The 27,228-nt window shown below is 43.6% G+C and overlaps 1 protein-coding gene across 1 annotated transcript in view; it reads right to left on the minus strand.

The window, feature by feature from the left end:
- The window catches only part of SNTB1 (syntrophin beta 1), a 162,135-nt gene that overhangs the window by 3,878 nt on the left and 131,029 nt on the right, over positions 1 to 27,228 (minus strand). The window contains exons 5-7 of the mRNA XM_081116378.1: positions 15,893 to 16,032; positions 5,171 to 5,367; positions 185 to 375 (exon numbers count right to left, since the gene is read on the minus strand). Coding sequence (XP_080972504.1) covers positions 185 to 375; positions 5,171 to 5,367; positions 15,893 to 16,032 — 528 coding nt within the window. The remainder of the gene's footprint in view (positions 1 to 184; positions 376 to 5,170; positions 5,368 to 15,892; positions 16,033 to 27,228) is intronic.

A 27,228-nucleotide genomic window follows, 5' to 3' on the forward strand; every position in this document is an offset into this window, starting at 1 on the left:
AAGAACTGAAAAAACTGGATTTGATCAGCTTTTCAAGGATTGAGTAAGACATGAACCTGCAAGTACTCTGTGAATATATTGTCAGAGGCTCAATAAATACAAGGCAGCATTACGTCTGTGAGCCACCGTAGCCGTGTTGCATCATGAAACAGAACTCACACTTTCTAAAGAAAAGTGCACTTACAATCTCTCCATCTTTGCCTCCAAAATCTAAATACAGCATCCTGACTCCATCATCTGAAGACATTTTCAACTTTTCATATGGAGCCTGCATGATTGTCTTGGGAAAGGCACCCTCCTGCGGTTCAGTGGTGATAGAAAATCCGTTGTCATAATGTATGGTCAAGCGGCAGTCCTGGTTTCTGTAGGTGCATGCTGGGGGAGGGAAGGAGAGAGGGGAGCAGGAGGGGGGGAGAGAGGGAGGGAGGGAGAGAGAGAGGGGTAAACAATGGAAGGCAATCCGTTTCCCCAAGGCACTTAAACTTCAAGCCTCCTCAGTCCCAGGGGCCAGCCACAAATTACTTTCTGAAGTTAAAAATTAGTAACTGTTCATTAAATATTTTCCTTGGATTGATCTTGATCTTGTAATTTAACTTGCTCCATGAAACTAAAGGAAATAAACTGAAAGAAATCCCATTTGCTGGGATTTACTGCATTTTATCTGGCCTCCAGCCCTGATCTGACCACCTGACAACACGTAGGTAGAGGTGTACTTGTCTCAAGCGTGGAAAAACCGGCATCTGATTTAGAGTCAGCTGCCTCTGAATCATCATCACATACACGTGCGCAAACACACGCGCTCACACTCACGCACACGTGCGATCAGTCAATGTGTCTACCACCAGGTGAGAGAGCAAGCGTTCCCACCATTACATGACCAAAGTTTGCAAACGTGATCCACCTAAGAAGTCAGGAGTGAGTTGTTGAAAAATAATTTAATTTTTTGTTCTAAGAAAGTTGAACAAAGCTCATTTTATAAGTAGAAAGGAGCGCATTTTACATTTTCCCAAAGAGCTGATGACCTTGGTGCTGGGAAAGCTGTTGTAGCCGATGGCCGTCAGGTGTGGCCCAGTGTTTGAAGAGGGCTGTTTCCTCCCTCCACCCGGTGTGGCGCCCAGGAACCTCAAGTGCTGTCCACATGGTGCCCTCGGATCCACAGGGACAAAGCTGAAACCCCTCGGTCAGGTGAGGTGCCCGCTCTCCTCTGTGGCGCTGTGCCCATTGCGTTCAGAAAGGAGACTAGGCTTTAAGCTTATGGGCTGGGTGAAGCGATGGCCTGAGTCAGAGCCTGAGTTCCCGTTTAGGGGGACTTGTGAATATTTAAAACCCTTCACCAAACAGTTCTGCAAAGGGTTCACAAGTATCGATAATATATTTTTTTTGTCTCCCAAACCACCGCATTGAACAGACCCTGGCAAGCAGCTGGGCTCAGGCCTCCATAGCGTGTGAAAGCTCGTGAGGGGCACCGGGGCGTTTTCTTTGCTGGGGAGGGGCTCGGGGAGAGGAAAGTAAGGGTGTTACTGATCGCTCTGTGCCACCATTAGCTCAGCTCAACATGATAAACCGAACCGAACTTCACTTTACCCTTCCTTAGCAGGACCTTAGCGGAATATTATACAGGTGAAAAAAGCAGATTGCCTGGCCGTGCGTGCTCAGCAGTTGAGCATCGACCTAGGATCCAGGAGATCGGGGTTTGATTCCCGGTCAGGGCACATGCCCGGGTTGCAGGCTCGATCCCCAGTCTGGGGCGTGCAGGAGGCAGCCGATCAATGATGACTCTCATCATTGATGTTTCTATCTCTGCCTTTCTCTCTCTCTGAAATCAAAGATATGTGGAAAAAAAAAAAAAAAAGTCACTTCTCCCTTAAACAAAACAAAACAAAACAAAACAAAACAAAACGCAAAGATTAGAGAGGCGAGCTTGTCACAGCCCAAGTGGTTTAAACTTAAAAATTCAAGTTCTTCCCACTCTGCCATGTAGCTTCTCATACTCTGGGAATCAGGATATGGAGGGATGTGGAGAGGGACCTTGGCATCTCAAAGTAATGACGACGGTGGGGTGGCAGAGGCCTGCAGAGTGTGGCAGAAGGAATAGGGGTCTGTATGTGCTCAGAATGAGGGGGCTTCTCACTGAAGCTCCGTTAAAACAAATATCCCTTCCTCCGACCAACCCGAGGAAACTTCCAACCTGTAACTAAGGGCTGATATTTCCCAAAGGCACGTGTTCTCTATTAGCTCTTGAGTCCCGGGCAGAGCCCCTCAATAAGCCTTATCTTCTCAGAAGGGCCCTAGACCTCTGCCACCCGCCCTGTCCAAGGATGACCAAGGACAGTGGCATAGAAGTAGTTACAGCTTCTCATCTGGAATCCTCGTTTTTGACAATGTTCACTTCTACCAGCTGCAGAAGACGTGCATGAATGGGCTCTAACTTTGGGTTTCTTTTTTATCCTCTATGTTTGAACTTTAAAGCTATGCCATCAGATATTCTGAATGAACTGGTAGTGATTATTTTAAATTCTAGTTGACTTCAAATGGTATTCATGGCCCTTATATAATGGAATTAGTTACCTGAAGATGTTCTCAACCTACACAGGATAAATTGAACACATTATCAAGTTAATTGAAGCTCTGATTAAAACCTAAGCCCCTTTCCCCAACTCTGCAGGCGTCTTTCAACTTGTAACTGGGTTGCACCTTTGCTTATTTCTATCATTTCTTTTCTCCCAGCACCCAGCTAGCTTAGTCTGCATAATTTCTTATCAACATCTCTATCAACAGCCTCACTGTTTTCCTGTTGAAACAGAGTTCAGTTTATTGAGAGAGAAGATTTTACAAAATCTGTGGGATGTAAGCTAAACCAAATCCCTTTGGCCATCTTTATTCTTTCCTAGAGCACTCCTGAAGTTGTTGCAAGGAGTCTGAACTTCTCTGATATTACACATAAAACTTCATTCAGTTTAGTTTTCTGGTGGCTTGGGCCTTTGCCTACTCTCCGGATCATGATCTCCAGTTTTTCTTGCCATGCAGAATAGGTACGTAAAATCAAAGATTCAGTGACACTCCAAAAAGGTTTTCAACAATGTTGGAGAATATTTGTTTCAGGATAATTTTAAAAAGACTGATTAGCTTGGACATACAGCAAAAATTCTACAGAATCACTGGCTTTACATAGTGGAGAAACCCTGCTACACGTTGCTATAGGTCCCATTTTTAGAATACTCCTGGGTGCCAGAGGAAGCTGCACCCTAGTGCAGGGCTACTCACAGAGGCCCGTGGGCCAGCAGCAGCGCCACCTGGTCCCTTATGAGATACGAATGCTCAGGCCCCACCTCAGAACTGCTGAATCATACTCTCTGGGGGTGGGAGTCAGCAGCCTGAGGCTTTTGAGGTTAGAAGTTAAAAATCTTTTTGTTGTTTTCAGCACAACTAAAGTTCAGAAACACTGTACCCATGATGTCCCATGAGAAATCCTTCTCTGGGGCAGAGCTATCCTGTAGGATGGAGGGGCTCCAGATTTCCACCGTCCAGCACAGGAGCCACCAGGCACAAGTGGCAGTTGAGCATGTGCAGTGTGGCTAGTGTGAGGGTGAACTGAAATCAGAAGCAACCCGAAGGCACTCAAAGCTGGGCTCACTGGAAGACTGTTGTTGAGGATACTCCATATTATGTCACATAATTCCCTTTTTATGAGTGACCACAGGAGACCTGGAAGACATTGGTCTTAGATCTCAAAACCAGGAACCATTTGTCTTAGATCTCAGAATCAGGAACGATTTGTCTTAGAGCTCACAATCATGAACAATAGCATTATGGACACTGCTAACTATGTTGTGCTGGCTGATGACAACCACTGGCTTAAATATGGAGTCCACCTTAGCAGATATACAAGATTTTACAGCATGTATTTTGTTTCTATCTATCTATAACTATCTATCTATCTATCTATCTATCTATCTATCTATCTATCTATCTATCTATCATCTATCTATCTCTATCTATCTATCTATCTATCTATCTATCTATCTATCTATCTATCTATCTATCATCTATCATCTATCATCTATCTATCATCTATCTTTATGATCTATCATCTACCTACCTGCCTGCCTGCCTAGCTGTATGGTTTGGAGAGTGACATGAAAATTACTTATCACTGCAGTCTGAACAGAACTGTTGTTTCGGGACACTGGCATAACAGTGAGAAGGTCCATGTCTCTGTAGACAATGTAGTGAATGAAGAATGGACTTTAGAAGACACAACGTAGAGTGAAAGTCAGTTCTATTGTTTATTAGTTGTGTGATCTTGGGCAAGTTACTTAAGAATTTGCTTCCCAATTTATAAAATTACACTGACAAGGGAATCGTGAGGATTATTAGTTGAGATGAGGCAATGTATTGTGACCTAGGACACACACACACACACACTCAAACACACATTACAAAACAGTATTTACACATGTTTCTATTCCAAATTATTTCATTTTTAAAATGTTGGTCTTGTCTCAATTAGTTGATTTTGGGACCCCAAAAGGGTTGTTTCTCACAGTGTGAGCAACAGTAAAAGACATGTAAGTTGCTTGGCATACAGCAAGTTCTCAATAGTGTAGTGTAGAAGGGTTCATCCTCATACACACCCCATTTCTAGCTCACCCTGGAGTGCCATAAGAATGTGGGTGCCTCAATTGCGTGTTCCTCCATCCTGCCTGCCTCTCCATTCATACCAGGGGCAGGTGTGCGGACCATTCCAAGCATAAACCCTTTGCTCTGCTTACCCCCACCTAGCTGCCTTTAGTTCTGGCTCTTTTTAGAGCCTGGTTTTCCAGTTTTCTGACCAGTTCTGTGAGCTTCCTAATATATTTTCAATAATTTTATTCTGTGAGAAAGTACTCAGAATCAATTTTTGTTGTCTATAACAAGAACCCTACTACTTGATGGCTTAAAGTTCATGCCTCCTGTAACCACCTGGGGCTATAGGCAGGAAAATCACATGTGATTTGCCAAATCACTAACTCTTCTTGAATGAAGATGAGATTTAATTTAAATTTACCTCTGGAATTTTAAATACCCCAAAAGGCCAGTAGTGGGAACTACTTTGAGGCCAGGGTGAAGTAAAGGATGCGTTCTTCCTGTAAGTGTGTGACATCGGGAGCCCGTAGCCAGCAGTGCTCACCTGTGGTGACTTCGGTAATGAGTTCAGCTGAGTTGTGGCAACCCTGTACAATGCTCCTGGTCCAGTGGGAGAGGTCCCTGCCGATTTCAGCCCTGAAGAGATGTGTTTCAATCCCCTGCCTGGTACCCGTTCGTGTTGCAAAGGAGAGATCCACACCAGCTTGGGGTGATCCTTTCCCTGGACCTGAATGGACCAGCCTATAAGAAAGAGAGAGAGGGAGGTCATCAAAGATCATCAAGGTGGAAACTAATCACCTGACATGTCATCTGGTAAAACTCCCATGTTGGTGACTTGTTTTCATTCTTCTGATCTGAAATGAAACGGTCCACTACCCTTGTGGTCACATGGTTTTCTGCCTTCCCTTCAAGACTTCAAGACGGTGCCAACAATTATGCGTCAAGTTGAATATGCAGAGGAGTTGATTATACGACTTTAATCATCATTAGACAAATCCAACTATACTCACTCATCCAAAAAGAAAGAATTAAGTAAATGAGAGACAACAATTTAGTGTGTAAAATTCCCTCCATAGTTTCATTCCTGGGCATATACAGGCCCCAGTGTGAGCATGAGACGGGAAAGGGAAGCCACCGTTTCCTGGGTCAGACTCAGGTCCCCTGTTTCTTGCAGTTTGGAGGACCTGGCTGCACTGAGTGTGCGTCTGCCTGTGCGTATCTCATGCCCTTGTCTCCAAATGCAAGCGAAAAGCCATGGGACTCCATGGAAGAAGTAGGAATCTCACCTGTGAGAAAGCTTGAGCAAGGCCTGGAGATGCTGGACTTCTTGAGGAAAGGAAGAGAACTGAACTTGATGGGAGAGTTAAGGGATTTTCAAGAGTGATTTTTACTGCACACATTGTTCATACTGACTTCAGAACACAGAAAATACTTTCTGAAAAGCCAGACTTAAAAGTGTCAGAGTACTACCTTCTGAGCAGGCCCTGGCTAGTCCTACTCACTTTTCCCCTGCAAACACTCGGATCTCTCAAGTTCTCACCTACTTCTTGATATCTCAACTTTCTTTTGGGAGGGACTATCATATCAATAATTTGGAGACATCTCATTTTGTGTGAGAAATGAGAAGAAAGAAGGGGCAAGGATAAGTGTCTGAAATATCTGTGGAGGTGTTCGAGCCTAGGCTGGTCAGTGATGTCCCAGGGATGGAAGAGACAGTTCTCACTTTGAGAGTCCACAGTTTGATCAAAGGCATTCCTAGACCTGGTCCACTCAGGAAGAACCACACATGGAGCCCTTCATTTGCTTCTTGAGATCTAAGGTGAGACTGCCTAAGCTGGCAGCCAGCAGCGTGCCCACTCTGTAAGGTTCGTGGCTCATATGTCAAAGTTGACAGCCCCTGGGTAAGGAGATGTTGGAGATAACAGACTTGCTGTTGACAGCACAGCCATCTGCTGGAGCTCAAGGCCAAGGATCGCATGATCTCCTCAAGGCAGGCGCCCCTCCCCCCCCAAGTGCCCACATATCGTTATTGATACATTTACCCTCACTGTTCTAATATTACCACCTCATCTCCCTCACTAGACCTTGATGTCTTTCAGAGTAGGAGCCTTGTTCCATCTCTCACTGATTCCGTGGTGTCTAGCATTCTACCTGACACATGTTAGGTGTTCAATTCATGCAATTCATGTTGGTCACTAACTACCTGAATGCAAGTTTTTTAAAACATTTAGAAAATGTAAGTTTAAGGTTTCAAAGGAAAGTACACAAACACACACACACAGTTGGCCTATTCTGAAATGCTTTGAAAATGTGGGGTCAGTGAAAGGCCTCCTAGTAGACTCTTCATTTGTAGACCACACTTAGGAATATATTACTGTAGCCAGATTCTGGACACTAAGTACCAAGTAAATACCAGTGGGACATTAAGATGTTAAAAGTCATCACTTGGACATTTGGAAAGGTAGGGCTAAGACAGAATCCGTCTGCCTAAGGTTTTCCCATTCAGCCAGGAACAGCCTCTTTATATTCCTCCCAAGATTCTTCTCCTAAGATCTTGCCTGATCTGCAGTCTCAGGAGGGACTCTGAAATAGCTATTATTTATCTTTCCATTATTTTACATTTTAAGCTATTTGCGTATCCTTAAAAATATGACCATCTGTCTCTTATCTGTGGCAGGAACTAAACTACAGCAACTACGAAAATGCTGTCTCCCAAGAGAAGATAACTTTCTTACCCAGCCAGAAAAAAAATACCAGCACTCTGGGACAGACTTTCATGCTACAATTCACACCCATTTTCTAAGTTTTATCTGAAGCTGTTTGAGAAGCCCAAGGACATGCTTCATTCCCTGGTTGCAAAATTCAGATACACATTCCCATGGTTAAAGCAGTGGTTGGAAGCAAAGCCAAGAACTCCAGCAAGATTTGACATTTCCTCTTAGCTAGGAGTGTGCATAAGTGAGCAAATGAATAGGACCATGTAATATGAGAAAGTGGAGCCTGGTGCAGAATATATAGCAATACCCATTATTATCATTGGTTCAATCAGGGCAGGACTTTTTATTCCATCATTCCCTGCTGCATGCCTCACCTAGAATAATTCCAGGTGCACGGCAGGCACTCAGTAAATATTTGTTAAATGAATGACCAGATGAATAGCTAGATTACAAAGGGCTATTTTCCAAGGAATCTGGGATTGATGACCAACTACTCTACAAGATTATGACTTCTCTCCCACCCTCAGTCCCTCCCACAAAACGGTAGCTGATGCTAAATCCAAAGAACTTGGGTTTATGTCCACTAAATTCTAGTTTCCAAATTAATTCAGTTCTGCAAAAAGTGATTTTGAAAGGTACCTGGGATGACATGTTCTAGGAGATTAGCCTTATGATATCCATTTCCCCTTTCTCCTTTCAAGCTGTTTCTTCTTTCCATCTTTTGCAACTGGTATTTTTAGTAGTGACTTGGTTATTTAGGGAGTCACAGTTACTTTTTTTGGTCTGAGAGTAGAAGGCGGCCATTTTATCAAAAAAAGTGAAAGTCATTAAGATTTCAAATTCATGGTTCCAGTATATATTTAAAGACTTGTATATAAATGAAGTGGATCTCTAACCCAGATACAAAGAAAGGGTGAAATGTCTTAACACTACTTCAAATGCCCAAAGTGGTGGATTCGTGAGGCTCAGCATGGCTCTGTGATAAGCACACTTTCAGGTCAAATTCTTTGTCCAAGACTTGGGAGAACTGGGCAGTAGAGATACTTATTCCTGCAGAAGGCCAGGCCAAATGTTTCTCTATCAATAACTGGTACTGGGCCACACATTGTTTCTGGATCTTCAGATATGCTCCTTTGTCTGACTGGTTTTGATAAAAACAAAAATGAAAACACCTGCCTCACCAGGTATGCTGATGCACTAATTTAATTCTGGATAGGTGTTACAGAATGTTGCCTAAAATGTTCCACACGAAAACATTACCATTAATATCCTTAATTAAAACAAAAACAATTGCAGCACACAGATCCAGCCAAGTTAGTAAAATTACATATTAGGTAACTGGGTTGCTAAGCATATTACAGCCTCATTTCACTTAATTGCTATAATTAACATCTCCCAGCAGATGCCACAATGCAAGCCACCAAAAAAAGGCGGGGGGTGGGGAGCAACTGGTCTGGTGCTAATACTCTCATCCAGTGGCCAGCCAACGGGGCCCAGCAGTCAACAGACTCTGGGCAAGAAGTTATGGGGAAAGAATCACTAATAAGGACCCAACCATCAGGTAGGAGGGGCCGCCCAGGTACCAACCCTCCTCAGCCAAGAATAGCTGAACAATTGCTTCATTTCTGTCTTCTCAACTTCTTTCATTTGCTGGTAGTGGTGAAAGAGTTCTGCAAGGTCCCATCTCTGGGAAAGTTTTTATTATTGAGGGATATTGATTATAAGCAAAGACCAACTTAATGTAGAAGAATGAACAGCAAAGGGGATGGAAGCCAAGTTGACTACTTAGTGGGATTATCTGGGTGGATTTCCAGAGCTAAGTGATTGTCCTCCATACATTCTCCATGGTGTCATGACCATTCATGGCCAGGTACCAGCAGGAATGCAGAGGGAGGAAAGTTGATGCCTACCAGGTGGAACGTTGCATAGATACACTATCATTTACGTTGACTCTTTGAAAGGGGTATCGTGAGCTCCACTTTAGAAACAAGAAATCCATGGTTCTGTGTGGTTAAGAAGCTGCCCAGGATTACATAGTGAGTGTTCAGAATTTGAACTCAGGTCCACATGATTACAAAGTCTATATCTTTCCATCATACCAGGAAAAGGGGCCACATTCCAGCTTGTCAACTACAGGTAGGAAGGAAAGAGAAGTGAGTCAATATAATGAAGACTTCATGTCATCCATGGGTTTAAATAATCCATGCACTTCCCTTCTCTAAGGTCAACAAGACTCACTATCTGATGGATATCCTCACATAATAGTCCAACATCTTGGGAAATTTTCCCTTTTAATAGTCTTTTTATTACTTAGCAGTCTTAGAGCTCTAATTTCTAAATGTATTCTTTGAATTTTCGGATTATCTCTTACATACTCCCTTATCCCATCTATGCTTTAATGAATCTGACATAGATCACATTGTATATAGAATATGGGTTATAAGAAGGTCTTCAAGAACTTCTCTGTGTACGACAATGACAATTAAAATTGGTCCTATTTTACTGGGAAAATGAAACCATGAGTGAATAACCTTAGCTCTTATAACACTTGGCTTTTATCTCTTACATTTTGCCTTTTTAAAAATTCCCTTACCATCAGTCCTTAGTACAATGTTGGCCGCTAACAACAGCCTTTTAAATGTTTCTTAAACAGAAGTCTTGCCCCGAGAAGACAGCCATCATTAGGCCACCTGCCTGCACTGTTGTTACAAGTAGATTCAGAACTAGCTTTGTGGTGTGATTGAGGGGTTCCAGTCTCCCCATTTCTATCTCACCCTTCTCTCCAACAACAAACAAACCAACAACCCTTCCATAAGCCCAGTCCTTATGTCTCAATGTCTTTAAGGCACTATGAGTCTCTGAGAAATGCAGTATTACACGTAGGATCAAATATGTCCAATTACTTATCAGTCATTCATATACCAATTTCAATTTTCTCCAACCTTAACAATTGCTGACATTTATCAATCACATATTATGTCTTAGTCATGTGCTAAACATTTACATTCAGTATCTCAATTGATCCTATCAATAACTGTATGAAGTAGAAGATACCACTGCCCCCTCGTGATGAGGCTTGAAGTTAGAGAGATTGATATTTTGCGCAACATCACATTGTAAGTAGAAGTCTAAGGATTCAACTCTTTGTTTGTCTGATGCCAAAGTTCATGGATCTCCCCACTCTGCTAATTTCCACCAACTCTGAGGAGCTCCCAAATTCGTAAGGGGGATCATCAGGCATATGGGGACACATGGGATGGACGGGTTGTGTAGACAAACCCCACACTTTTCAGTTTGACAGAGTGTAGATCCTTTTGCATTAACCTAGAGAATGTCCATGGGAAATGCCCACATTCCCTAAGAGTGAGGAGGCCTCCCAGGCTTAGTGTGCAAGCCACAGACGGATTATGTTTGGCAAATGCAATTGGCCACACTTTCCCTGTGGAAAGCATTCCTGAAATTTCTGAGGCTGGCCTGAGGCAGCAACTACTTTTAGTACTTAGAAACAGGTTAGTTCCGTAGGCGCCAACGATTACGCTACAACAGCGATTTTCAACCTTTTGCATCTCATGAACTAATTACTAAAATTCTGCAGCACACCAAAGTATATTTTTTGCCAACCCAACAAAAAACATAGGTATAATTTTGATTCATACACACTGATGGCTATTGTTGTGTTGGCTGTTGTCACTTTTTAATTTGACAATCTACGGGAAAAGAGGTCAGTGCCCCTGACTCAATAGTCAGGTATTGCATGTTTTAAAAATTCTTGCGGTGCACTGGTTGAAAATCACTGTGCTACAAGTTTAGCAGAAACACTCAGTGTCTTTGGGTCCCAAGTGGTATCAAAGGAGAGAAGTACACATTCATCAGTTCACCTTAACTACTCCAAACCCTCTCAGGCCCACAGGTCAGATAACGGGGCTCAGACCAACATCACTCTTTTTGCAAGCTCTGTATATCTGAACCTTTCGGCGAAGAATCAGATGTGCAGAATTGCTGGGCTAGACCTCCTCTAGAATTTCAGAAACATCGTAACCTTAATCCTCACTCTCCGTGGGCCTATCTCACTTGCCAATTATGACAACAGTGACAAAAACCCAACATACTAACTCCATATGGGCAAGAGCCTTTTGTTTTACTTTTTAATGTTCAACAACATCAAATAAGCTTTGGCTAAGCAAAAAATGCTTTCCCAAGGACTCATAAAAAGCTGAGGGATGACAATGACTAAAATTGCCACATCTTTGCAACCGTCCTGAGTGCACTGCTATAAATCGCACCAATAATGCACAGAGGCACCATCGACGTTTGCCTGGGGGAGAGGCAACTGCTTGTCAGTGTCTATGCGTGATGGTCAATACCAAGAACATGCGAGCATGTCTGGGGCCACTGCTATGAAACACAATCAAATTTTCATCTTCCAGAAAAATATAAATTAGATGTGCCTGGGCCTAAAAAACCCCAAACCTGAACAATTATACAAATCAATTCTGAACTGTCTGAGGGAGAAACTCAATTTTAGAAGAAACCTGTTTCTTACTGGCAGTAGTCCAGCCAGTTCCTCTTGGGCAGGGAAAAAACTGTCTCTAACATTCTGAACAATGCTTCCCAGCACTGTGAAGCCAAAGGCCAGAGACTGACCAGTTGCCCAGTCCTGCTATGTGCCAGGCATTATGCTAAATAAGGCTGCATTTACTATCATTGCTATGGATTGAATTCTACCTATCACCACCCTGTCAATTCTAAGTCGAAGCCTTAACCTTCAATGAAACTATATTTAGAGATAGGGTCAATAATGACATCATAGGAGAGGGTCCCTGCTCTGATGGGATTAGTAGACACCAGAGAGATCTCCCCCCCAATATGCACAGAGAAGTCATGTGAACACACAGCACGATGGGCCACCATCTTTACAAACTGAGATGAGAGCTCTCACCAGAAACTGAACATGCAGGCACCTGGCCTTCACCTTCCAGCTTCCAGAATTGTGAGAAAATAATTATCTGTTGCTTAAGCCACCCAATCTAGGGTATTTTGTTGTGGCAGCCAGAGCTGGCTAATGCAGTCCCCATATTTTAATTTTCAGGATCACTCTGCAGTAGATGTGATGATTAAGTAGTCAGGAGAGCTAAGGAAATGTTTATATGATACACTCAGGATATTCAGAGAGCCACTAAAACTCTAGGGAATGAGACCATGCTCTTGGGAGGCCCTAGACAGCAGTGGTTAGGAAAGTGGGCTCAGAGTCAGAATCTCAGGCCTCTCTTCCCAGCTGTATAACTGTAGGGAAGTTACTTCCCCTCTTAGTTCCTTGGTTTGCTTGTCTGTGAAATAGGAACAAAACCTAAAACTCATAGGGTTGTGAGGGTTAGATGTAGGAACCCTGAGGACTGCATTTGCCCAGTGCTTGTTGAAAACATGTATTCCTGACTCCCAGTCTGGCCTGCTGAGCCAGAATCTTCAAGGATGGGTCCCCAGGACAGGAATCTAATAAACAGCCAGATCATTCTTAAATTGAACAAGTTTTGCAAACTGAGATAGAATCCATGTAAAGCACTTGGCCTTGACCTAGTCTCCCTTTACAAAGGTCAGCCACTGGTTCATTACCGCCTGGTCTATAGTAAGTCCTCACTTAACATTGTCAACAGGTTCTAGGAAACGATGTAATAAGGAAAACCAGTCTTAGCATAGCCTAACTGACATACAGAAATATGCTGCGGTAACTTACTCTTGTTTAAATCAATTAGCCTGTAGTAAAATTGGCTTAAGCCGCAGTCTCTAAGAACCTATCGACTACATTAAGTGAGGACTTAACTATATTTGCAGATGGCACAGTAATGTCACCAGGATGATGAATTAGTAGACACCCTCTATATAATTTTAGAAGACATCGCTCTATAACCATAAGTAAAAATCAAGCTGTACATTTAAGATGTGTGTATATTGCTATTTATAAATTATACCTCAATAAAAGATTTTTCAAAGAAATTTTAAAAAGACAGAACTCCCCTTCTTTAGAAAAATGCACTCGAAGACAAATAATGTTACTAGATAGGCTGTGAGCCCAAATGCTCAAATATAAAGGACACAGTTTCACGTGGGACTGTACAGAAAACTCAGGAAGTAAAGGAAGGGGTCACTTGATGAACTTAAATATGTGGCTAGGGAAGCAGTCAATGGAAGGATTAGGGTAACCTCAGTAATGGAAGGATCCAGAGTTTTCCTTTAATTTCTACCACTTCTGGCAGAAATGAACAGCTTCAGCCCAACCTCCCACCGTATAGAGCTGGCCTTACTGCAAGGATAGAATAGTTTCACTCAGATGGGGCGAGCCCTGCTCCCCGGCATCTCATTCACATGCCCAGCCCGAGGCTACCAGAAGGCACATCTTCCCAGCATGACTACTGGGGAAAGGGAGGGGTTCTTGTCCTTGCTGCTCGTTTGCTTTTCCAAAGTCTTTTCCTAGGCACATCCCCAGAGCCGTGGGAAAAAATGGACCATGACCAATGCATGTGCAAACCAGGGTGGCTGATGCATAAGCCAAAAGGTCAATAAACCTGTTTCCACGAAGTATATCTCCCCCTGGGCTTGGGAGACAGAGGCATCCACAGAGCGCATCTGACCGATGGGCACTCTGAAAGACGGAGGTGCAGTGGTCAGCCGGGGGTGAAGCACCATCCTAGTGGGAGAGAAACTGAGATGGAAACTCCAGCTCTTTCTTTTCCAGGCTACTGCTCGGGACCAGGCAGCAAATGACCTACTAGCTTGAGGGGATGAAGTAAGGACAGCCAGAGCCGTCCTAACATCTCGGACAGACTCTGCCTCACAGGCTACAGCTGGAGATCAGGGTCATGGTCACGGGCCTAATTTTATCACCTCTCATAAGGCTACTATATACATCTAATAACACTTTCTTCTTTTGCAGGTCAGAGGTCAGGCCCGGTCATGAGGGAAAGGGCAGTAAGTTGGAAGGTGAAGTGTCACCTTCGTATCTCGCATGGATGGGGAACGTCCGGCCCGCAGGCAGTGTACAGCCCTCGAAACCATTTGGTCTGGATCTGCCAAGGCAGCTGCAGTTCCAGCCATCACATTAGGGGTGAGTTAATTGAATGTTTGACCAAATATAGCAGGCTAATTTTTAAGTTAATAATTCTGTATGGCCCACGAATGATGTTATAAATATCCAAATGGCCCTTGGCAGAAAAAAAAGGTTCCCCACTCCTGGGACAGTGGGGAACCGATTGTTTATGCTGCACCGATTTTTCTAAATGAGCACAGTTTGCACAGAAGAGGTTTCCATTTTCTATTTCCACATCGGATGCAGATTTATGGTTCCAGGCTATTCACGTGCTTTGTTCACAGTCCATACCTGGCATCCCTGCAGCACGGAGCCTGGAAGAGAGACATTTCGTGTCCCCCGACCCCCGGCAAACCTCCTCATATGTCATTTACTGTGTCTGCTCCCACCCCCCTTTCAGGAAGCTTTGCTTTGAAGAGTTCCATTGGTGACAGCGACCTTCTTCAGGACTGCCCTTCACCACTGGAGCCCTGCTTGTGCCCACACCCCAGTGAGCCTCCGAGATGACACCTCGCCAGGCAGCCTGGCCTCTGATGGCCTGCTGTGCGGGCCCAGCCCAGCCCCTTGCAGGAACTGGGACAAATTCGAAGGTCCTCGTTTCTGCTCTGGGGCAGCGCTGTCCAACAGAACTTTCTGTGGTGACGGAAATGTTCTGATCTGTGCTGTTCGCAATGGCAGCCTCTAGCCACAGCTGCCGAGTACCTGAAATGCGGCTGCTGTGACAGATGAACTGAAGGCTTTTTTTGTTTGTTTTTTTAAAATGTGTTTTTATTGACTTCAGAGGAAGGGAGGGAGAGGGGGAGAGAGATAGAAACATCAATGATGAGAGTCATTGACCTGCTCCCTCCTGTGTGCCCCCTACTGAGGACTGAACCTGAAACCTGGGCGTGTGCCCTGACTGGGAATCGAACCGTGACCTCCTGGTTGATGCTCAACCACTGAGCCACCCCGGCCAGGCTGACCTGAAGTTTTGCATTCCTGGCTGAATGAGTGCATGCGTGCGTGAATGAAAAGGCCCATTTCCACAGGAAGCATCACACAACTGAGGAAGAGCTCCTTACAGAGTCTTGCGCTAAGCGAGCTTTAAAAGCACAGTGGGACATTCACACATGACATTCTTTGTGTTACCAAGGGAAGAGACTTGATAATTCTTTCTACCTAAATTTCAAGATTGTAAATACATGTCCATAGTTCACGTCAAAGGGGATGGGATGGAGATTCAGGAAGGGGACTAGATCGGGACCTGCTCCTTCACGATGGGTGAATAGTTTGTTCTTTGTCTCTGTGTTGCTCATGTTTGGCCACCACTGGTCATTAATCTGACTAACAACAGGTGGCTAGATTCTGGAGGAGCTCTCAGCTCCTGTTGCAACAGTAAGCAGTAATACTGGGTATTGAAATAACTGCACTTGATTAAAACAGTTTGAAGCTGCAAACACATCACACCCAACCGCAAAGCCGTGGCTACCTGGTGGCAAGAAGAGGGTACGTGTGAACCGGGCTGAACCAGGCTTCCTTCCTCCGGGGCATGCTGTCATAGATTAAAAGGTCCTTCTCGGTCAGTACAACCAGCGCCGGCTTCCACTGCTTCTCATTTTCTCCAGGCACCTGAAACAGAAAGCGGAGAGCTGGCCAACAACAGCCTCAGAAAGTGGCTGGAAAGGAGAAGCTGGCATCCCCTGAATCAGAAGACACACAATGGGAACGTCTTTCACTCAGGCTGCAAAATTAAAATGAGAAGAAACCATTTCATGGTTTCATGATCTCGATCTTTGAAAATAGGTTTTCTCAAGGCCCTGGGGCGTATGGCCAATGCCACCAAGAAGCAGCCCACTGCTTCTCACCTGCCAGCCAGCACTGAAAACTGTATTTCATTGTGGGGCACAGATGCCTGGGAGACTAAGCGCTCCCAGCTGGTTCTCTGGTAGAGCACATTGCTTTTCTTATAAAATGGTGAGGCTTGAAAGCTTTGGAAAAAATATCTAAAGGCAAAGGTCTGTCTGAAACAGTGTGAGACATCACAGACCCCTCCCCCGTCTTTCACTCTTAGCTTGTTTTTGTGAGTCAGGCATCCTCTTGGAATTCTCTTGTTCTGGAATGTTTAGTTCTATTCATCACAGATAATTCTTTAAGGGCTGAGATAACCTGGCAGGGAATTTGAGAGGATTCGAACATCACTTGGACAATTGGGCCAGATGATCCTGAAAGGCCCTTCCAACCTTGGGAGTCTGCGTAGCTCAGATCTCTGCGCAGTGTTGATCCCCCCAAACTCCCTAGATGTTCTTCCATCTGTCAAAGTGCCCTGCTTCCAATATGAACTCTGGGGTACAACTTGATGCTTAGTTTGGGAAAACTCAACGTTCTAGCCTTGCAACTCAAAGCAGGATCATGTTCCAGGAGGATCAGCATGACCTGGGAGCTTGCAGAGGCTCAGGCCCATCCCAGACCTAGTGAATCAGAATTTGCATTTTAACAAGATCTTGAGCTTATTCATATTCTCATTAATGCTTAAGAAGCGCTGCTCTAGATGAGGTTGAGATTGTCTTTGACATTGGCAACTAATTCAGTGAAAATCCAACCCTCTGGCAACACACCACTATCCAAAATCTATTCAGAATGAAACTAGACAGCTAAATAAATAATAACGCTAACGCCTTCCCTTTCTCTTGTATTGAGGTGGAAGCAAGCGTATGTGGCTTCAGGAATGAGTGATCAAAGCAGAGATGTGCAGGGTGATATAAGGGGTGCGCTCTGCAGGTTATGTAGCTTCATAGGCACCTGGGTCTGAGTCCCTGCTCCATTGTTTATTGCCTGTGTCGCTTTGGGGGAGTTATTCTTCTCTGTGCTTCTATTTCCTCACTGATAAGGATAACATCTTCTACAACAGTGGCTAGGAGTGCTGACTCTGGAGCTAGAATGCCTGGACATAAATCATAGCTCCACGATGTGCTAGCTGTGGGATCTGGGGCCAGTCAGCCAATCTCTGTATCTCAATTTCTGTATCTGTAAAATGGGGGAATAATAGCACTTAGATCAGAGGGTTGTTGTGAGGATTGAGTTAAAATGTCTAAAATGCTTAGCACAGCGCAGAATAAGCACCATGTAGAGCAGGTTAAGTAGCACATGCCTCATAATGCTACAGTGGAGGTGAAATGAGACGGAGCGTGTAATGTGCTTAGCATAGTACCTGGCAGATGGTAAGGTCCTCAGTGAAACGTAGGGTGGGAAAACTGTGTCAGACTCACTAACTTCTAAACTTGTCAAATAAGGTGTTCTTTAGAAATGGCAACAATATGACAAAGTAACAATTTTCCTTAGGGAAAATTCTCAGGCAAGCCCAGAATATCTTTGTTGCTGAGAACCTCAATTCATTCTCTTTGGATCCTTTCCAAAGTTCTCCCAAGAAGAATGTGCTGCACAGTGCTCACCTTTATTGTTTAATGCCCCTCCTTCAACAAGTCCAAATAAAACTACCTTTTCTAGAAGGAAGAAATCTCCTGTGAAGCTATTTATACTAGAATGTGAGTGGCTGCCTGGTTTATTTCTCCCTTTATGCATTTTATGAATATTTAAGCCTATTTCACGTCCAAAAAAACAACAGCATCTTCAAGAGATCCGAATGAAGTGTCAGAGGAGGCAATGTGCCAGACCCTTCAAGGTGACTAAGCTATGGTCTCACGGCATAAAGTGTTGGCGAGGTTTGGAGTACATTTTTCCAGGCTGTACATTAAAACCTAGTAAATTACTTTTCCAGCTCATTAAATAAGTTACAAATGATCCTCCCAAAGTGCCTATCTTACTTACCTAGTCAGATCTGATCCATTAACTTTGACGAGAACCAGTCATTTCAATGTCAACACAAATAAGCATCATTCTTCAAAAACAATATTATGTTTGCAAAAGAAACCTCAACAGTCAACACCAATAGTACAATGCAGACCTTTCTAATGGTAGAAGCACAAACTCGCCCCATGTCAGGTGGCATATATAGGTATGAAAGTGTGGGCGTTTATAACTAGTAAACTTTTCTAGATATTTGCGTCACTCGGCAGTTAAGTGGCTCCTGACCATTTCAGCTCATGGCTTGAAACCACTAGACTTGAAACGCACACTTTCAGCAGTGTTATAGTGGCTATATTAACCACAGAATCTTCTAGATAAGAAGCTCACAAATTCAGAGGACCAGATATAAGAAAGTTCCACAATGAGGTAGCTTCTTTTCAGCATTAGTTTATCATCACCCTATCATTACCAGGAAAGCTGTAAAAAATAAAGAGCCCAGAGACTATGATCTATGTGCTCTCTTTGTGGACACTCTTTACCCACCCATGGCTCCAACTTCCTGTCCCCTTCACTAGGTGTGAGTTGTCCATACTCAGCTTCTAGAAATAAATGAAAGGCTGCTTCTAATCTGTGACATCCACAAATAATTAAATTAGGCGCCTCTCAGTCTGGCGGAAAAAGCTATTTTATATACTTTTCATTAACTGCAAAGGGTCATTTCAATTACAGTCCCAGTTTGGTAAACAAGTTATCTTTGACTTACAGGTTTTACTTCTCTAACGCCCAGGAAACATGCCTTTTAAAAGGATGCTGATATGCAGCAGAAATTCATAATTTTGTAGACAGCTATCTTTTGAAAGATTGACATTATCACTAACTCCAAAGGGAGCGAGTTCTTTAAATAAAGTCTCTGCTTCAGTGTCCTGTTTTTGTTTTCATTGGGTGCGTCTGTGGTTTCCTTGTTGATTTCCTTATTTTGTTTACTTTCCAAAGGAGAAAGCCAAGAGTTCTTTGAAGGATGAAGTTGCTGGAGTGTCTGGCTTCAACCCCACATCACTGTTTTCTAAAGTCTACCAGCTATTCAATTATGTCAGACATCGTAACACTATTTACAATGTGAAAGAAATAACATCTTTGCTTTCAGTTGGAGATATTCAAGTTTTATAACCAAACAAACAAAAGCAAAACAAGAATTCATTTTAGAGAAATCTCAACATTTGTGTGTCCAAGAAACCGAGTGACAAATTCCAAAGTTCACTTATCTTACTTTAGTTTGAATGCCTTCCTAAAACCTGCCCCAACTGGGAAGATTCTTTTTTTTTTCCCTCTGACCTCCTGGAAGCAAGAAGGCAATCTGGTATTAAGAACATAAATCTTGTTGTCAGACAGTTGTAACCTGCAAGTCAGCTCAGCTACTGACAATGTGATCTTGAACCAGTTACTTATCTCCTCCAGGCTTCGCTTCCCTCATCTGTATAACGGGGTGATAAGAGTCCCTCTCCCCTGTGACTATCAGGAGAATGGAGTCAGACAATGCACATAAATGGATTATAGCCCAGTGCCCGGCAGAGAGGAAGTTCTCAAAAATCAGTGTTTCTCAAAGTTTGATGGACACATCACAGATTCTGCAATTCGGTCTGCTTCAGAATCAGCTGGGCTGCTGGTTACAAATTCAGATGTCTTTCTCTCCTAGAACCCATGGATTCAAAAGTGCTGGAGGTGGCACCAGGAATCTGCATTTATAGCAAGGGCCCTGGGTAAGTCTGGTGCATACTATCTGAGAATATCTGCAGTAAGTGTTAATTACCACAATCAGAACATACATAGCCCTCATTTCCAACCAGTGATTCCCAAAGATGAGCCCCCTTGGATTTCCTGCCTCAGTATCACTAGGCACTAATTAAAAACACAGATTCTTGGCCCTGGCCAGTGTGGCTCTGTTGCTTGGAGCATTGTCCCTATAAAGAAAGGTCCCAGTTCGATTCCCGGTCAGGGCACATTCGGGTTTAATCCCCAGCCCCAGTCAGAGTGCGTGTGGGAGGCAACTGATCGATGTTTCTATCTCCCATACATATTTATCTCTCTCTGTCTCTCTCCCTCTCTCCCGTTACCCTTCTCTCTAAAAATCAATGAAATATCCTCGGGTGAGACCCAAAACCCCCCACAGATTCTTGAATCCCAAACGGACTGAATTATGACATCTAAGCATTGAGAATACACATCTCTATTTTTGTGACTTCTGGAGACTGATGCATAGCCTGCTTTGGGATCCCCTGGCCCACATAACTCATTCTGACACTGGATCATAGCCCTCTATTTTTTAACCATTTACTCAGTGTCTATAATACTATGATAGACATTTGTTGGTGGAATGAGCTGAGCTGAATAAAGGTGTATCTGCCCAAGTAAACCTACAAGCTTCCTCGGAGATTTCCCTGCCCTCATTTCTTGCTAATGTTATATCCATGGACGTTTGATTGCTGCATAGTAGTTTTTCCGAACTCTAGTCATTAATGTACTATTTTCATAATTTTTGTTGTATCCACTTTGTACTATTTTGAGAATAACTGCTAGCTGCCCACCCAATACCTAGCTCTCCTTTTTACTAAAAGAACTCCCAAATCCTTAGGAGTGACAATATGTCCAGTTAAAAAGTCTATTTCTGAGCTCCAGCTTATCTTTCATACCCACCCTCCTCCCACAACTCCAACACAGAGGTGTCTCCCGCCTGCACCCCATGAGGCCCCTTTAGAGATCCACGTTCACACTCACTGGTCGGATCAGATGCACAGGCCCCTCTTACGCTGAACAGAGGTCTCCTGCATGTCTGCTGGGGCGCTCTTTATAGCGAGCACGCAGGGAACACTCGAAATATTGTTTCTAAATAGAAAAGTAACTGGGAAAACATAGGATGATGTGTTTTTTTCTCCTCTCTTTAACTTTATGGTTTCTTCCTCAGATTTTCCTTACGCAGTGAACATATTTGCAGCCAACAAGCTCTTTTCGTGATCCTTAAAAGAATCATGAGGAAAATTCCAAGGACGTTTGAACAGTCTATGAAAGCTCAGCAGAATTTAATGAGACCTAGGAGGCGCTGTTCCCAGTGAGGTACCAGACTTGGACTCTTTCCAAATACGAGTGTTTTCTGGATGATCTTGGACTTAAGCGAGGGCTTTTAATAACAGGTTTCATATAAAGTTACCCCCATTTTAATTAAGAAGGAGATCTTACTTCAGATTTATATAACTGGTAATGTTGTACACTAACTATTAAGAATCTAACTGCAGCCCTGGCCAGTGTTGCTCACTGGTTAGACCACCAGCCTGTGCACTGAAGGGCCATGGGTTTGATTCCTGGTCAAGGGCACATACCTGGGTTGCAGGTTTGATCCCCGGCCCTGGTAGGGACACGTGCAAGAGGCAACCAATCCACGTTTCTCTCTCTCCCCCACTCCCTTCCTCCCTCGCTCTCTAAAAATCAATGGAAAAAATATTCTCAGATGAAGATTAACCAAAAAAAAAAAAAAAAAAAGAATCTAACTGTAGAGATGGGGAGGAAATACCTGGCTTCTCCCTGCTCCTGTCCTCCAGTTTCTACCAGTGCCTCACAATGGCCTCAGTTAGGTAGATAACAGTATCTAATTCACAGGGTAACTGAGAATCAAATGAGGTAACATAAGAAAAGTAGGAAGCTTTGTACAGGATGTTAATAGGAGCACATGTTGTAAAGGTAGGTTCTGTATTAGCCATGGTTCATGAAATCCTCACACTGCCTCTTGCCTTGCAGAGCTCATCAGATATGAAATGACATCCACTGTCCTATCAGCACATCTTCAGCCAAGTCTGACCCCTGCTACCCCTGTGCTAATCACCGGTTTCAACTGAACACATCGACAGCGCCTTTGATTCTATGGATGGGCTGTCTGCAGGCACTATACCTCCCTAAAGGGAGCCCCTGCAGAAGTGGTAACACACAAACACACACTACACCCTGCCCAACACTGAGCACCGTGGATTTTCCTCGCTCCTGGATCATTGGTAAGCCCTGAAAATTAGCCATTCCAAACTCCTCAAAAACAGGCTTCCTGTCTTTTCACCCTGTGCTTCCAACAATTCGCTTCTTCCTACAGCATCGTCTTACCTGCTTTTCATTTGCCAAACTCCGTTAGATTGAGTTGACTTCATTGCCGCCTTTTGACCCTTAGAGAACTGCTGACCCTTTTCATTATAGTTTCTTTCTTTCTAATCCATCTTAAGACCTGAGGATCAAAGGCGTAAGTGCTCTTCTCGATAGACTTGCCAGAGATGCACAGCAATCCCGGGGTGTCCTCACTCTCTGCCAGGAAGGAGTGTGTAAAAATAACTCTGGCTTTAGACTCACAGTGTGAGGAGGGGAAGGTTTTGGATAGAAAACACATTAACCAGAACAGCACAGGGGGTTGCAGAGGTACTGTGGTTGGTGTCAAAACTGCCCTGCTTTAGGAGTCTATAAAGGCATTCCTTCCGGCCTCTTCTTCTGCCTCAGGCTAATCTCACCTCCAACAAAGTTTGAGGTCCTTTCCAGCCTCATCTCCCTGAGTGTCCTACACAGTCCTGTCTGCACCGTTTTCTTTCCCACCCACATAAAAACTCAGCTCTTCTTCTGTCCTCATTGTGTGCAAAGGGGTGTGACTCAGGTTAAAGGAAATGATTTCCTTAATATGCAAGCGTTTTGGTCTCGATGGCTGCAAAGATCCATTCTCATTAGATTAAATTGAAAAAGAGATTGTTTAATTGAAGAAGATGATGGTGAAACAAGTAAAAAAAGCATACTACTTGAGTTTAATTTTACTGCCCTCTCATAAAGAGAATATTAAGAAACAATCTTTTCCTAATAGTCACTGATTATCTACAGTTGACCCCATTCATGAGAAAAGCTAAGTTATCCATGAACATAGATTTTTTTAAGGCTGAAAGTTTTGCTAGAAAGCTACTCAGATATATACAAATAGACGTATGTTAAACTAAGAAGCTGAGCAATTTTTAAAAATTCACACCACTAGACCAGGCCATCCCAGCTAAATGAGGTCATACGTATTCACTCCTGTGACAAATACGTTTTGAGTATGTGCTATACGCCAAGCACTGCTCTAGGAGCTGGACATGCTGTGAGAAGCAGAACCAGATGGAACTTATAGGCTGGAAAAGGGGACAGATGTTACATAAATCATCAACAAACAATTAAATATTCAATTATGAACTGCGGTAACCTCTGCCATTCATCATGAGGCTTACACGGGAATCTACCGAGTCAAGTCCGTTTTCTCCTACTCTGGAGACTTCACTCTTCTAGACTCTGAAATTCCCTTTGCACTAAATGCCATCAAAGGCAAGTGTTAACATGGTCAGTGAATTTGATGCACACACCTGGAATAACAGGTGCATGGATATTGCTGGCTTTCTCTAAATATTTCTGCAAACAGCAGATTCCTTTGCATAGGATCCTTTGCCCACACCCTGTTCCCACGATTTTTTTTGGGTAAATGTTTATACAGCTGTTAAAACAAAAAAGGGGGGGGGGACAACTTTTGGGACACACACACACACACACCCCTGTCCAAAATAGATCCTCCTCTCTTGCTTGGATTTTCTATCTTCTCAGACTTTAAAAATCAAAATCAGTTCTACAGAGATTTGATTCACAGGCAGGATAATTAAGATAACTGTGAGGTCAGTAAAGCTTCACTGTGGAAGCCAGGAGTGATACGTAAAATATTTAACAACCAGCTCAGCTGCCCACAGAGTGGAAGCCATCAGGACGCGAGCCCCAGATCCTAAGCCCCGTGCACCAGCTGAAGAGCAGGCCCGGGAGGCAGCCTCAGCCTCACACACCACATTTCTTTTGCCTTCAATTATGTTCCAGCCCCTTTAGGTCTTACGTCTGATTCCATTTCAAAATCTTCCATCCAATCTAATATTTATTGCGCATATTCTTTGTCATTGTATCCCAGGGACTGGATAGTGAAAAGGGGTGCAAGTAGTCCCTGTCCTCGTGGAACTTAGAGTCTATGGTGGTGACAGACCAAAACAGCAAGGAAAACAAAGGATTACAAAATTATAATGATAAACAGAGCAAGTGATGAGATAAAGGTGCCGGGGGAGGGGATAACAATTTAAGTAAACTCATTCTCATAAGGATTATTAAGGCTTACGGGGTTAGTCTTGTAGGAGGTATTTGCATCTTAAGAAGGGACAAACCACTAAGTCAAAGAAATGAATTGTTAATGATGGAATTTCAGCCATAAAATGGCATAATGAGGAAATTATTTGGAGAGATGGCACATTGGACGGGGTTTTTTCCCTAATCCCATAAATCATCCCATCTCGGGAGCCATCTGGAGAGTGCATTTTTAAAGCTGGCCCAAATTCACAAATATAAAAAAGTCCTGGTCTAGAAGGGGGAACTACCGAACTGTTCAAGGGGGTTCCTTCTTAGGATGGGACCAGCAGGGAGGGAGGGAGGACTTTCACTGTTTATTTTACCCAATGCTCTATTGTTGAGCCTTTAATGAGCCTTTACTATTTTGCCACTTACAAAGTGGGGGCAGGTCTCTTCTAAAGAGTTCATGTCTTAATGTATCAACCCTAAATGATTTTGACATTTCTGAATGATTTCAAACTTTGAATTTGAAGTTTGTGGTAATTTGTTATAGCAGCTATAGGAAAGTAGTACAACCTGGGCGGGGGAGCATTAATCTGCCTCTCACAAGTAGTGTGACAGATTTTCATAAACATGTGTGATGTGCACATGCTTGTTTAATAGCCAGGGTTCTTGCCAAATGAGCATTTTTACTAGATGGCAATTTTCAGGCAAACCAGTGAAAAAATGAACATCTTTCACAACAGAACCACAGAGAAGGATCCTAAATAATGAGCTTGCTGATTGATCACCATTTTGACTGGTAAGCTCTCTTAATGAGGACATAAGTCATCAGCTAATTATACAAAGCAAGAGCCTGGGAGCAGCACCTCGGAGGAGGCAGTGCCCGCTAATGTGCTGATCTCTGCAGTCTGGCAAAGGCCTGTCTCTTGCTGAACTATAGCCACGGCAGCAGGGCATAAGCCCCCACCAGGAATGAATCTGTGTGCCCATCGGGCAGGACCCCAAAACTGAAGACCAGCAGAACCCTAAAAAGTTGTGAAAAAGTTGTGGTTCTATTTATTATTATTAATTATTATTATATAATTCAAACTAAAACCAAGACTTAACTTTCAAACAGAAAATACATTGTATGCTGAAATTAAAAGTTTCCAACTGCAAAATTCTTCATTAGTTCCCCAAAGCTAAACCTTTCCGTTTTGAAGGGGTGTTACTTTGCCGGTGCTTATAACTACCCAATGGGTGACCCGTCTGCACACCATTCTAACGCCATCCAACTTTCACTATATCCCTTCCCACTCCTACCTGCCTCTCCTCACGGTTTTCAAAGTCCTCCCCAATCTGGCTTCATGTCATCCCACCAGGGAGAGTCTCCCTGATTCTCAATGGGATCTCAGGGCTTATCTGGCCATTTTTTTCCCATTGGTTGCCCCAAACACCATGTTAATCCTTCATTTTCACCTCAGCATGCTTGCTCATAACAGTACCCCTTCTCTGAAAGGCTCTACCCTACTTTTTGCCATCCTTTCTCTTCCATGAATTTCCTCCAAAAAGCTCCAAAGTGGCATTAGCTGCAGAATCACTTAATGTACATTTACTCTGTGCCAAGCATCCAACCAGATACAGTGGATGCAGCAGTGATGGCAAACAAGATCCCCACTCACAGGAGCCGAGTGTCCAGTGAGGAACATAAAAAATAAAAAAAGGTAAGCAAACACTCCAAGTTGTGATGGGTACAGCATTAGCTTCCTATAGCTACGGTAACAAGTGACCACAAACTCAGTGGCTTAAAACAATAGAAATTCATTCTCTTATGCTTCTGGAGGCTAGAAGTCCAAAACTAGGGACACTAGGCTAAAGTCAAGGCATCTGCATATCCGCACTCCCTCGAGAGGCTCTAGAAAAGACCCTTCACTTTGCCTTTCTAACATCTAGAGCTGTGTTCTTTGCATTTCTTAGCTCAAGGGCCCTTTCCTCCATCTTCAAAGCCATCCTCTCTCTCTGACTGCTCCCTTCTGTCCACTGCCTGCCCTTTACTCTTCTGTGTGAAGTTCCCTTCTGACTCCCTCTTATGAAGAAACCTGTGATTACGTGTAGGGCCCACCAGGATAATCCAGGATTATGTCCTTACCACAAGATCATTAACTTAATCACATAGTCAAAGAGCCTTTTCTCCATACAACATTCACAGGTTCCAGGGCTTAACACCTACATGTCTTTGGGGGTCATTACTGAGGCCACCACAGGGGCTATACAGATAGCAAACAAGGGGGGAAGAAGGGGTGTAGCCTCTAAATAAGGTGGCCAGGGAACAAGCCTTAGTCCGTGGTTCTTCAGCATTGCCCATTTCAAAATATAAATGCACATTAAAAGTTAATCAAAATTCTATGTAAATAATTTGTTAAAAAAAAAGAAAAGCTATATGATAGTGTGATACCTCATGAGAATCAGCCGCCATGCTATAAGAAGTCCAACCCACACAGAGACTCAAGGCTGGCAATCTCAGCTGAGCTCCCCCTGACAAGCAGACCCATCTCCAGCCACATGTGTGTGCAGGTGGGTGGGGTTGGGGAGCGCCCAGTGGAGCCTCCAGCGACTGCAGCCCCAGCTGCTGGCACATGGAGCAGAAGTGCTTTCCCGGGAAACCCAGTCAGTCCACAACTTATGAAACGAATGGTGGTGGCTGTTCATCTAACCTGCCACTAGGCTTGGGATGAATTAGGCCTTTGTTCATAGCACTTTCAGCCACCTGTTGGCCAGGCACCAGGGGGTCGCGAAAAGAGAAAAGTAGCAAGTTATCAAATAGCAGCTGGAGGCTCTAGGGACACAGAGCGATCAAGAAAGAAACTGGAACTATTATTTCAAATTATTTTTTAATATGTG

This window comes from Miniopterus schreibersii, assembly GCF_964146895.1.
Source record: "Miniopterus schreibersii genome assembly, chromosome: 17".
NCBI lineage: Eukaryota > Metazoa > Chordata > Mammalia > Chiroptera > Miniopteridae > Miniopterus > Miniopterus schreibersii.